At 39.0% G+C, this 14,377-nt stretch overlaps 1 protein-coding gene across 1 annotated transcript in view; it reads right to left on the bottom strand.

The window, feature by feature from the left end:
• Nucleotides 1-14,377, bottom strand: part of nt5c2b (5'-nucleotidase, cytosolic IIb) — a 48,989-nt gene that overhangs the window by 17,135 nt on the left and 17,477 nt on the right. Inside the window, exons 4-8 of the mRNA XM_063009370.1 lie at nucleotides 7,625-7,742; nucleotides 3,526-3,621; nucleotides 3,166-3,257; nucleotides 1,527-1,584; nucleotides 811-904 (exon numbers count right to left, since the gene is read on the bottom strand). Of these exons, the coding sequence (XP_062865440.1) occupies nucleotides 811-904; nucleotides 1,527-1,584; nucleotides 3,166-3,257; nucleotides 3,526-3,621; nucleotides 7,625-7,742 (458 nt within the window). The remainder of the gene's footprint in view (nucleotides 1-810; nucleotides 905-1,526; nucleotides 1,585-3,165; nucleotides 3,258-3,525; nucleotides 3,622-7,624; nucleotides 7,743-14,377) is intronic.

Consider the following 14,377-nt stretch of genomic DNA (forward strand, 5'->3'; position numbering starts at 1 on the left):
CAGTGCTAGCCTTTAATTTGTATTTTAAACAAAATGCTGGTAGCCAATTGTAACTCTTTAACCTGATGACAACATAAAAAGACAAGGTGTGTAACCTTAAACAAATGTTAGATATCTGCACTGTTTTTCTGGACTATATTGGTGATAGAATCCTGATAAACTTCTTTGAAAAGACAATTAAGAGGAGTTAGGAATTAATCATCAATTATTATATTGTAATGCTGTAATAATGTATCAGTCAAGCTATCTGTTTACTTTTTCTTGCTAATTTTGTCCTACTCTGTAATCACCACAATAATAAGTACGTAGTGTAATACTCTTTTTCTTTTGCTTCCAGGTCCATATTACAAAACTAAAGTTGGGGGTTTGTACATCTGTACCTGCTTTAATTACTGGTTTGATTATTTCTCATCCCATTTATGGCTGTATAAATGTAAGTAGAAAAAATTAAGGTGTACTGACTACAGTGTGGAGGACTGTGGATATCAAATATGTAAATAATGTAAGTGGTCATTGTTTGTGTATATGTTCAAGTTTTATAATGTAAAAAAATCAATAAACATACTTTAAGTAAAAAAATACAAGGCGTGCAATAAGGTTAATCTAGCCTAGTGTGTCAAATGTGCTAGGGCCAACTTTGATGGGACCTGAAGGCCAAGATCCACTCTGCTTTTACTAATGTGCCCGTTTTATGCCTGAAAGTCAGAATTCAACATAACACTGCATTCTCATCCTGTGTAGCATTTAAGAGATTCTCTGTTAAATCAATTAGGAACCTAAATCAATGTGGAACCTAAAATCCTGTGCTACCTTAAAGTGGACCCAGTCGACGGCGTCGCGGACGTCCTGGAACATGCTCTTGAAGGACATGAAGAGATCTCCGTTTTTGAAGCCGGTCTCACAGCTAAAGGGATTGAAAAGGGGGAAAAAAGGCTAAGGCTCTGCAGTCGGGTAGTTAACACACACTATCGACAGTCATACATTTAAATGGGACAGTCTTCCCTTGTTTGAGGTCGTTCCAAGCCAAACAGGAAAGCCCTCTCCCCCTAAAAGGACCAACAATTGTTTCAGAGGACATGCATCCATACCAGAACAAATCACACACTCAATTAAGTATGTATAGGCTGAAAGCTATACACTAGAGTGTTTAGATGATAAGTATCATTAATAACAAATCATGTATGGACCTGGTATTGATAAAATGATTTATTTTACTAACTGATTCACTTTTAATAAGTCGCATGCTATAATTAGTTATTACATATAGATTACATATAGTAACTGCAGATTACATTTTCAAATGCCATGCCTGCAAAAAGTTATACAACTGCCCTGCTCTATCAGGATTGTATAACGCATGCTGTGAAAGGATTTAGCCACACTACGATTTGCTTATCAGCTACTGACAAAATACCATGTCTATTGACACACAAATTGCTGATAAGCTTCTATCAGTGTGTGTAAAAAAAGATACGTCAATCAGTGTGATGCCACAGTGTCCAGGGTACAAGCGATGTAAATCTCACCTTGCATATCGGTCACAGCTTGAGAAGAAATCGACAAGGCAGGCATAGAGGTATGTTTCTGTAAAGAGGAAGAAAGAAGATGATGAGATCATTAAACACTAATTTGACCAGGCAAACCTGTGCAACTCATGATGCCCATATATTTATGTATTGTCTGTTTTACCCCAGCTTTATCTGATTCAAGGTTGCGGTGAGTCCAATTCACTGGACAAAATTCAGAAACCACCCTGAACAGGTCGCCAGTCCATCTCAGGCCACACACACACTCATACCTAGTGGGACTTCAGTATCTCCAATTAACCTGACTGCATGACTTTAGACTGTGGAAGGAAACCCACGCTGACACAGGGAAAACATGCAAACTCCAAACACTCCAAACTCCAGACCGCTCCACCTGGGAATCAAACCCAGGACTTGTTTGCTGTAAGGTGACAGTGCTACCCACCGAGCCACCTCAGTGTAAAACATTCCTTCTGTTATTTTGATCACTATCAAATATAAACTAAATGAAGGTAATTAGAGGTATGTAAAGCCACAACATCACATCAGTATGTGCTTGTCAAACATGGATTTGCATCCCTTACCTTTCTTGCTGCTACAACAGCCACCACTGTTATCTGTGACTTTCATTTACAGTGACTGGTACTTATAATGGGAAAATAAGGCCTGGCTCACAGCTGGTGATTAAGTTCATTCCAAAGGTGTTTGACCTGCACTGAACTCTTGACGTCATCTCTGTCGGTCAGGTTTTTCCACATCAGACTAAAAATGCTTTTTATAGACCTTGTTTTGCTTTAAGTCATGGTCATACTAAAACTGAAACAACTCTTATTAAAACTGCTGCTGCTACAAAGATGAAAGGCCAAAAAGACAGTATATACTGTAGCATTTGTTTTCCTTTAATTTAATAAGTAAGTAACTTTTATAGATTGGTACATTAATTCTATTATAATTTGGTATATTAATTAATTTGGTGCATTAATTATAAACACATTTGTTATTATACAGAACATATAGAATAATCTGACGGCAGCTAATGGAAAGTCAAAAATTACAAAAACTCTGACCTATGATAGCAACCTATACCATCTACGCCAATGCTCCCCTACTTCACCCCCCACTCTGTCTACACCCTACTATTCTTCTTGTAATGGGTATGTGTAGCTAGCTAGCCAGATGGATGGATGGATGGATGAATGGATAGATGGAAGGATGGATGGATGGCTAGATAGATAGATAGATAGATAGATAGATAGATAGATAGATAGATAGATAGATAGATAGATAGATAGATAGATAGATAGATAGATAGATAGATAGATAGATAGATAGATAGATAGATAGATACTGTATTAATCCCAAATGAAAGATAGATAGATAGACAGACAGACAGATATATACTTTATTATGCCAGTATTGTTGTGCCAGTAGCACAATTTTAACACTGTTAACCCTTACAGATGTTCCGATAGACCTTCAGAGATCCATAGGGTGCACAGATCCAAAAATGACCCACTACTGTCAATCACCACCTAATTATACTGTAAATTGTGAAATACTAACAAACCTGAAACAAAAACCTGAAGATGTGCTTAGAAATATGAATGATCTTGAGAAACGACGATGATAAACGACTGACCTGGCAGATTGAAGAGAGTGTTGAGGATATAAAAGCGTTCAGTGTCATCGCGCTGGATAAATTTGTTGGGGTAGAGCTCTCTGATGTCGGGCCTGGCACAGGGCAAAAGAACAATATGAGAACTTTTAAAAAGAAAATGTAATTCTTACCCATCTTTGTTAAAAAAAAACAAGAGTGTAATAATATAATAATAAATGTGGTTGTTTATAACTGTCTATTCTACTAGTTGCATAAACTACAAAGGAAAATTCAACACTGATGAATGAATACTTCTACAACGAATGTACAGTTAATTACGTAACTAAGTTACGTAAATACTAATTATATTACTTAATACATCAACTGAAACAAATTTCTTACCCACGCAGGAAGTTAAATCCATGTACACAGACCAGGATGTTGCCATAGGCGTCCACCTTCAGAAGGTTACCATACAGCGTGTCAAACACCAGACCTCTGGAGTAAAGAAAAAAATTTTACATTTGTTTAGCCAGTTGGCATTAGCCTGTTTCTGTATATTATTGAGTGAGCTTGTGTGGCATACAGGTAGGCGCCAAGCTGCTGGTAACAGGTCGAATCCCAGTCTGGGCTCACAAATACAAATGGCACAGGTGTAACGTGATACTAGCCATTGCTTTTCTACGCATGTCAGTGCTCCCTTAGTGCTGGTCTCAGGTCCAGACAAATAGGAGGGGCGCCCAGCATAAAAACTGAGCCAAATTAAAGATTCGGAAGATTGATCGTCTGTGGCAACCTCTAATAGGAGCAGCCAAAAAGAATCGTTCATTCATGAGGTGAACCAACCTACTGATGTTTCTAAGGACAATAGCTGCAGATCTTGTGTTAGTACTTAAGCATTGCTGTGTTTTCAGCCAATAAATTAGAACCATTTGCCCAATGTGTTGTCAAAACAGCTATGGCTCCACTACGAGACATCTGAAGGGGTCCTGTGGAGTGTGCTACCAGGTCCTTCGACTATTGTACATTGCAAGGTAGACTGGCCTACAGTGCATCCTAGTAGCATCTCTGTAGCATCTTTTTCATGGGTAAATGATGAACACATGCCCAGGTGTCCATTTATTTTTTTGATGAAAACAGGACTTGTAGGCATTCGACTGTCCTGTAATTATGCAGAGTTAAATAAACTGTGTGTTTGACCACAATCACCTCATCACTAATATTTAAAGCTATCTGTAATTTGAGCCAGACACCAAAAGCTTCATATCCTCTGGCATAACTCTTGACCACTGTTGTTAGTCACGTGGCTGCCTTTGAGCATCCCTTGATTTTTAGGAGATAATTCAACCCAAACGTCTGGCCATAATTATTTATCCCTTATCAGATTTATCAGATGATTTAGCCCATTGTTTTAATACATCCCTCACAGAGGCATGCACAAGTGTTATAAAATAGGCACTGTCAGCAGTTATTTGGTCCTAATGTTTTGGCTCATCAGTTTAAATTGAAGGGTGAACGTTTTCCTGGGGGCATAAAAAGTAGGATGCCTATATTTCTGATTTTTTTTTAACTATATGGCCAAAAATATGTGGAGATTTAAACATAGACTTGCTGACATGGGTAAATACAATTCATCTCAAAGGTGTTGAAATGGAATTAAGGTCAGGGCTCAGGCATGCCACTGGAGTTCCTCCACACCAAAGCTACACTATGCTGCCAAAAGTATTCAATCACCCATCCAAATCATTTAATGCAGGTGTTCCAATCACTTCCATGGCCACAGGTGTATAAAACCAAGTACCTAGGCATGCAGACTGCTTCTACAAACATTAGTGAAAGAATGGGTCGTCCTCAGGAGCTCAGGGAATTCCAGCGTGGTACCGTGATAGGATGCCACCTGTGCAACGAGTCCAGTCGAGTTTGGTGTGGAAGAACTAAACTGGCCTGCACGGAGTCCTGACCTCAACCTGACAGAACACCTTTGGGATGAATTGGAGCGGAGACTGCGAGCCAGGCCTTCTCGTCCAACATCAGTGTCTGACCTCACAAATACGCTTCTGGAAGAATGGTCAAAAATTCCCATTAACACACTCCTAAACCTTGTGGAAATGTATGTTTGGAATTCTGCATGCTGTAATTAGTGTGTGTGTGTGTGTGTGTTTGAAAGCATAAATGTGTGTGTGCAAGACATTGCTACATAACTACAACTAGTCTGAAGGCACATCTTTCTGATTAGTACAGGCACTATAGCTTTGCTGGTATTAGAACTGCCGTGATTGGTCGATGTCAATGTTTTAAAACTATGTTTATAAATGATCCTTTATAATTTCTACAATGTTTCCATACATATAACCGTTCATATGACTTCCCTCAGCACTACTTGCTGCGTGCATGACCTAAGTCGTATTTGGTCCAGTCACTGGTTGGCGACATTAAGTGCAGTCTTAAAAAATGCCATCTGCAGCAGTCAGAGGCCGATTGCAGAGAGCTTTCAAAGAAAAACTAAAAGTTTTCCAAGACCCTAATCATCAAAAGTTTGGGAATACTTAAAACAAAAAGAAAAAAAAAAAGTTTTATTAAGCTTCTTAATCGCCGAGATCTTGGAATATCGTATTTCTTAGCGAGTTCATTTAGACCGCCGCACACTTTGCTGCATTTGGCTTGCAATTTTTGCGTCTACCGCGGCGCTCAAAGCGCAAAAAGCTTCTCATGTAAAACACTTACTACTTTGTTTACATTGCTTAGTAATTTTTGAGTGAATGTGTAGGTTAGAATCTGGGCTCATTCTGTCGTTACTGTACGCTGGACTTAATGAGACGTGCCCACCTCTAACTATTTTATTTCTGCTATAAGTTGAAGCACTTTGCTTTGTGTACGGAATGCCATAAACACACGTTGCACTGTTTAATATGGAGCACTTGAGAATTTGATAATATGGACATAAACCCAGTTTACATTTAGTTTTGTGCCATATTATTATGCCATACAGTTTGTTGTTAAAATAAAGAAGCTTAAATAAGATTCTGAATAAAATTTTTTGGAGGAAAATTAATCATTTAGATTAATTGACTTATCGATAAAATAGTCTATAGATTAGTAAGTAAGTAAGTAAGTAAGTAAGTAAATTTTATTTATATAGCACTCTTAAAACAACTAACGTTGACCAAAGTGCTGTACATCGAACAAGCATACATAACACAACATTATGTTAAAAAAAGTAAAACCAAATAAAAATACAGAGTAAGAGACAAAATAAAACAGATAAAAATAGACTAAACAATTATAATTACCACGGCTCCTCACTGTTCAAATGCCAGCTTATAAAGGTATGTTTTTAGGAGTGATTTAAAAAACAGAATTAATCAATAGAAAAATAGTCGTTAGTGGCAGCCCTAGATGGTATCATGACAGCCTTACCACATGGCAGTACGTTGTATTTCCTATTTAAATAGAAATTATTCTACCTGTTACAGTTTTGTTACATGCACTGAAATGTTTTTTAGGACAAATAAATAAAAACAAGAACCTGATTCTATGAAAATGAAGGAATAAAAAAAATACAACTACAGAATCAACTGGGTTTCATTACCAGACCAGTTGTTTGAACTCCTATTTTGTAAAGCCTTGCTTTGTTCATATAGCAATTCCAGGCTGGTTCTATTGGTTGTTGTTTGTTTTTTTTATGCATTTTCTCCCTTTTTCTACAGATTTTTTTAACGCGTCCAATATTTACCCAATTGCTTTCTCTCTATTGGTGCTGACCCCCGCCCCTGATTGAAGAGAGCGAACTGACACACGTCCCCTCCGACATGCGAGCAGTAGCCGACCGCATCTTTTCACCTGCACGAGACGAGTTCATATGCGAATCAGCCCTGTGTACGGTGAGTCATACCCTGATCAGCATTATTCCTCTACTCTGTGCAGACGCCATCAACCAGCAAGCAGAGGTCGTAATTGCATCAGTTATGAGGTCCTTATCCGGCTCCCTACCCTGGATGAACAACAGCCAAACATTGGTTATATAGCCACCCAGCCCAACCGGATGGCAGAGCTGAGATTCGATACGATGTATTCAAAATCCCAGCTCTGGTGTGCTAGGGTATCTTACCGCTGCGCCCCCTGAGTAGCCTCTTTGTTTGGTTTTTGATTTCTGGATTTCCCATTATGGCTTTGTTCCTTAATAAAATCGTAATCGATTTTTGTCTGGACCTTGCCTTTTTACAGTGTCTGGGATTCATCTGCATACATTTCTTTTCTTTAATTAGTTTCATTCTAGATGCAGCTACAGTCAGTAGCTACAGAGAAGTTAGTCCTTTTTGATTTGTGCCAAAAATATTTTTTTGAGATTTTCTTTTGTATCCAAAAATGTGCCAATTCTATAAGCGGCGCTGCCAAAACTGAATACCATTGCACTAATTCAGCTGTAATTAAATAAAGAAGGGCAAGTTTTGACAGTTTCCATGTACAGATCTACAGACTAGCACCAACCAGAGGTACTTACCTGGTAGGGAAGGAGGGATCGTAGACAAAGCTGAGAAGTTCCTGGGGGTAGCCGATAGAGACCAGTCGCTCCACTGTTAGATCAAAACCCAGCGATTCGTATTCTGGAGATTTGTACACTAGAAACAAAACCAAATCAATTCATGAGTGGTGCATTATAATACATATCAGCTGGGACAGCTTGATAAGTTCCTGTCTCAATTACTTTCATTACAAGAGGTCAATTTTACTCATTTTTAATATATTTATTCGAATTTAAATATTGAATATGTCACAACTATGCCTAAACATGATCATGATTAATTAGCTGTATTTATCACAAATGTACTTATCACAACTAATTAAAATAAAAAAACGAACAAAACTAAAACTAACAAAATTAATAACACAATACTATAGTGCTATTAGTAGTAATAGTACATCACATTTTATTTAACTGACAAAAAATAAATATGATGATTCACACTGAATATAATTTATTTTCAGGTATGTGGTGAATCTGGTCAAGAACATGTGGCACCTATTGGCATATTTTTGGGGGTTAGCAGGAGACCAGAGCACATGCCACACTTCACAAAAACACTAAACAGAGGCAGAGATTTGCCCACATTGCATGTTTTTAGTCATAACTGATTCTCATTTATGTTTACATGAGTTCACCAGTCACATTATTTACGTGTAGCTTTTACACAGTATATTACTAATATTTGTAGAGCATTGTAGACAAATCAAACTAATATCAAAATTTATGTCATTCATTTGATTTAATCAGTTTTTTATGTTTAATTATGCAGGTCAAATATTGCAAGTTTGCAACAGAGTTGTATGTTGGTTTTTGAATTTTTCCTTCTAAGGATAATTAAAGAACATAGTGAAAATATAGAACTCAAGTCAAGTTTACCACTGATTAAGAAAATGTTGAATTGGTGGACTGTTTTTCCCTACTTGGATCAATTCTTTACAGCACATCATCCAGCAGTCAAGAATGAAAAAACATTTATAGATGTAACTAATTATCTCTCCAAACAAAGATCAGGGTGTTCCAGATTATGATCTTCTCTGTGGTTCTTCATAAATGTGAAAGTTAAACAAATATTGAAGAATAATTGGAAGAGTATTGATGTACTTTGGACGGTAAAGAGGACAAACAAATAGATCCTTGACCTAGATCCTCAACCGAATCAATCCTATTCCCACTCAAAGCCTAGATAACCAAACTGAAGCTATCTTAATGTGGACAAATGGATCCTCGCCCAAGGACAATTATGCTTGTTAAAGTTAAATTAAAAGAAAAAGAGAATGGCCAGCAACAAGGTGAATTCATACAATTATATGAATAACAAACAACAAACGTGCCATTAAGAGGCTTGAAGACCCAAACAGAAGACAATATTCTAGAGAAATGCTATCCATGCGGTTGCCAAGAGTCAAAATCGTCTTGGTGGTACTTAATAAAATACTAATTGTGGAGTAAATAACACTGTCAGCTGTCAGTTGAAGGCCAGTAATAAGAATGTAAGCCAAGAGAGATATAACCATAAAGTATTTTTGGTGACTCAGTATAGCTGACATTGTTAGGCTTAGCATGGCTTATCTGACATCACAGTTTCAGTTTCAACATCTGTCACACTGACCTATATGCATATTTATGACTAAAATGACCTTGTGCATGACTATATGTGTTATTTTTCACAATAATTCCAGTTGTTGCTGTTAAACATGACTTTCGGGTACAGTGTATACCAAACCTAAGTATTCTGTGTGCAGAACACTCTTTGTAACTACAGGGGTTGGACAAAATAACTGAAACACCTGTCATTTTAGTGTGGGAGGTTTCATGGCTAAATTGGACCAGTCTGGTGGCCAATCTTCATTAATTGCACATTGCACCAGTAAGAGCAGAGTGTGAAGGTTCAATTAGCAGGGTGAGAGCACAGTTTTGCTCAAAATATTGCAATGCACACAACATTATGGGTGACATACCAGAGTTCAAAAGAGGACAAATTGTTGGTGCACGTCTTGCTGGCGCATCTGTGACCAAGACAGCAAGTCTTTGTGATGTATCAAGAGCCACGGTATCCAGGGTAATGTCAGCATACCACCAAGAAGGACAAACCACATCCAACAGGATTAACTGTGGACGCAAGAGGAAGCTGTCTGAAAGGGATGTTCGGGTGCTAACCCGGATTGTATCCAAAAAACATAAAACCACGGCTGCCCAAATCACGGCAGAATTAAATGTGCACCTCAACTCTCCTGTTTCCACCAGAACTGTCCGTCGGGAGCTCCACAGGGTCAATATACACGGCCGGGCTGCTATAGCCAAACCTTTGGTCACTCGTGCCAATGCCAAACGTCGGTTTCAATGGTGCAAGGAACGCAAATCTTGGGCTGTGGACAATGTGAAACATGTATTGTTCTCTGATGAGTCCACCTTTACTGTTTTCCCCACATCCGGGAGAGTTACGGTGTGGAGAAGCCCCAAAGAAGCGTACCACCCAGACTGTTGCATGCCCAGAGTGAAGCATGGGGGTGGATCAGTGATGGTTTGGGCTGCCATATCATGGCATTCCCTTGGCCCAATACTTGTGCTAGATGGGCGCGTCACTGCCAAGGACTACCGAACCATTCTGGAGGACCATGTGCATCCAATGGCGGTGCCGTGTATCAGGATGACAATGCACCAATACACACAGCAAGCCTGGTGAAAGATTGGTTTGATGAACATGAAAGTGAAGTTGAACATCTCCCATGGCCTGCACAGTCACCAGATCTAAATATTATTGAGCCACTTTGGGGTGTTTTGGAGAAGCGAGTCAGGAAACGTTTTCCTCCACCAGCATCACGTAGTGACCTGGCCACTATCCTGCAAGAAGAATGGCTTAAAATCCCTCTGACCACTGTGCAGGACTTGTATATGTCATTTCCAAGACGAATTGACGCTGTATTGGCCGCAAAAGGAGGCCCTACACCATACTAATAAATTATTGTGGTCTAAAACCAGGTGTTTCAGTTTCATTGTCCAACCCCTGTAGACGTCCCCTTAACTCAAAATCTTTGAAACCCGACACCCTTTATCGAGAAATGTGTACAATTAAACTCAACGTTCACCTTATACTCGACGTGTGGGACTGCTGCTTTTTTCAGCGCTTGACTTGAGTGGTGCATTAAGACGTCATCAAAGTGTGAATATAAGACGAATATGCATTTGTGTGGAATAACCGTCAAATTCACTCTGAAAGCTTCCACATGTATCTGTGTTTAGCTGGATTTTTCTCCTGTTTCACTTTTAAACTTGTGTTATAGCTCAGGGTGCTGAGAAATTTTGAGAATCAGTTTTTCCGAGAGTCTAAAACACTTATCGTTAAAAAAAGCTTAATGTGACTTAATGTATTACAAGAACAACATAGAAACACTAAACCGCTCTTAATTACGACTGCTCATAAGTTGTTTTAGTACAATAAGTCACATTAAGTTTCACTGCCACACTGCAAAGGAAATAACGGCACAGCCAGCACGAAAGCTATTTTGCCGCTTCTTATGTGAATTCCAGGATCAAGCATATTCTCAACGATTAAGAAGCATAAGGAAACAATAAAGAAGTAAAGGTAAAGAGCAGGTTTTATTGTATTTTTTATTATTTTTTATGTTTTCAATTGTATTTCAGTGTTTTTTATATTATATTTGTTATTTTCAGTGTATAAGAGTCAAAAACAAGTTCCACGGGACCATAGAACACATTAACAGGTTTCCCATACATCCTTATGGGAATAAATACCTTGAAACTCAACGTCTTTTACGTCTGTGCCACTCCCAGAACCAATTGACGTTCTGTTTCAAAGTACCAGTGTACCTCTGTTTCTCAGAAATATTATATTTGGTTATCATCCTTAAAACTCAATACATCCACACATCAAACTGCAGACGTGTTGGGACCTCAGCCAGGACAGCACCTGGGAATTGTACAGCATTATGAGGTCTTTCCACAAGCATTTATGCTGCATTTGCAATGGCTTAGAAGAGTTCACGAATGCCCTGTGATCTAATCAGGACTGAAACCAGATCCGTTTACCCTTTCATGTTTAAACCCCCTTAAAGCCAGGGGTCTGTGTACAGTGAGGTCCTTGTAAAGAGTTTTGTGTCCTCTGTTGTTCTAAGGAAGAACTCAAAGGCCAGCACACTGAAAATAAGAATGACATCAAGCAAACAACATTGCTCTGGTGAAGCAGGGAGGAGCGCTCAATATAGCTCCACGTTAAGCTACATGTGTTTGCACTGGTTGTTGATTCTGTATCGGGTCGTGGGAGTGCAGGGAAAGGGGTCTCCCGGGAAATAAGACGTAGATCAGACTTCCTCCGAGCATCAGGCATGATGTTTTTAGTTTAAGCTTGACACTTAGGAACTAAATTCTGCAAACAAGTTCAGTTTTTTTTTATTTTTTATTTCCGCCCATAATAAAACAGTGTTTTCAACAACCCTGTTCATGCAACGATACACAACTGATCTATAGAATTCACTCGCAGACACCATATGGGTCTGTCTGAAAACCAAGAGAGCTCTCTACATAGGCAAAATTTTATGTCATCCTACGCTCGCTCCCGAGAAGAAGGCTGTCTAAATTTTTAGATACATTAAAATGCTGCCTACTGAGGTGCCTTAATTCTAAATGATAATCAGACTGAATAACAAGGGGGCATCTGATGCTTCCTTAATGGTGAAGGCAATCCCAGCATTCAGTGCAGTTTACCTTTTCTCACAAAACAAATAAATTGTCATTGATTTTTAATTTGTTTAAAGGTGTATAGCTTAGCTGGCATCCTAGAGAGTGCCGCCTTAACCCCTTGGTTTGAATGGCCTGAGGCTAACTGTGTTGCTTAGTAATTTAAAACTGCTGCTTTAAAACGTAATTGCCATAATTGCTGTCTAAGTAGTGCGTCCAAATAATCTGCCTTATGAGTTCGATGTGTTATTAGAATCCTCTCTACTTAGGCAGCAGGCAGCTTACTAGGTTTTCAGACAGACCCCACATCTGTTTTCTATGGCTTTAATTACCAGTTACCCATTGTCTGATTCTTCTCTTTACGATGAGTGATATATATTTCTAATAGGGGCCATATCTGGACTGCAGGCAGGTCAGTCCAGCACATGAAGTCTACAAAGCCACACTGTTGTAGAGTATACAGAATGATAACACACTTGTCTTACTAAAATAACCATGGACTTCTTGGGAAAAGATGGCTGCCTTGAGCCAACAGTACCTTCACACCTATGCACATCACCCATGCGTTGGAGACTGATTCACTTCCATACCAAAACAGCTGTGAGTTTCTGCACCTTTCACTGATAACATTCTGGGTGGTCCATTTCATTTTTGGAACAGAGAATTTCAACATCCTTTTGGGTTGTCCGACAGATTAAGGTACTGGATTAGTAAGCAGAAGGTTGCTGGTTCAAAACCCACCCCTGCCAGGTTGCCACTGTTGGGTCCTTGAGCAAGACCCTTAACCCTCAATTGCTTGGACTGTTTACTGTAAGTCGCTTTGGATAAAAGCATCTGCTAAATGCCAAAAATGTAAATTATTAAAACAGGCTGAAACAAGGACTCATCTGAACAAAGCACACACTGTCTTTCGGTCCATCTGAGATGAGTTTGGGCCCTAAAAACTAATTTAACAAAAATGATGTACAGCTTTTTCTTTGGCTTTCCTCCAGAGAAAATGTGACTAAATTTATCACCATAGCATCATGATGGTATCTCATGCAATGCCATATGTGGGTTTGAAGGTCACACACACACATTAAACAGTGGTTGCCAGTCCCTTCATGGACTAAGATTTCCCTGGATTTTCTGAATCTTTTCACAATATTATGTACAGCAGATGGTAATTTGCATTATCAAACACAGTCATGGACAATTTTGTATCTCCAATTCACCTCATTTGCATGTCTTAGGACTATGGGAGGAAACCGGAGCGCCCGAGGAAACCCACGCAGACAGCCTGAGTGAAGATGCAAAGTCCACACAGAAAGAACCCTGACCGTCCCACCTGGGGATCAAACCCAGGACCACCTTGCAGTGAGGCGACAGTGTTACCCACTAAGCCACTGTGCCACCCACTAAAATAATATGTGTAATAATTATGCAAATAATGCAAATCAGCCAATGTAAATACTTCTTTTTAGGGCAATCTTCTTCACAGACTTGTGTGCAAGATGGGGGGGGTGGACTCCCCCCTGCAGCCAGCACATAAGAGGCAGATTGTCAAAGAAGCCCTTGTCAGACCAGTTCAGTTTTTCCCAAAAAGCAGCCCCATATAACCCTCCCCTTTCCCTTCCCAACCTCTATCTCTTACTATCTCCACTTAAACTCTGGGCAGCTACAATAAACCTATTTTAAGCCTCTTTGCCTCTTGGTTACCATTCCCGTCAGAATTCATTGGCAGCACAGAGTGCTTCAAGTTGACCTTGGACGACGATAGGATTATAGCTACCACATTTGGAAACAGCAAGTATTAAATATTAAACTTAATCCTGTGAGTAAAATTAAAGGATTAAAAAATGTTAAGCCACAGTTAGCTAAAGAACAATGCATTACAAATACAAGGCTAGTATCTTAATTAGCTTTGTCATGCTTGTGTGCAAATTAATGAATGAGCAGAATCTTAATAATAGAGACCTTTTTAAAATTAGACCCTATTTAAATTTAAATTAGGTGTTTAAGTGGCTTGTTTTTGTGCCTGAAGCCACTGAATCA

Source organism: Trichomycterus rosablanca, chromosome 15 (genome assembly GCF_030014385.1).
Source record: "Trichomycterus rosablanca isolate fTriRos1 chromosome 15, fTriRos1.hap1, whole genome shotgun sequence".
NCBI classification, from domain to species: Eukaryota; Metazoa; Chordata; class Actinopteri; order Siluriformes; family Trichomycteridae; genus Trichomycterus; species Trichomycterus rosablanca.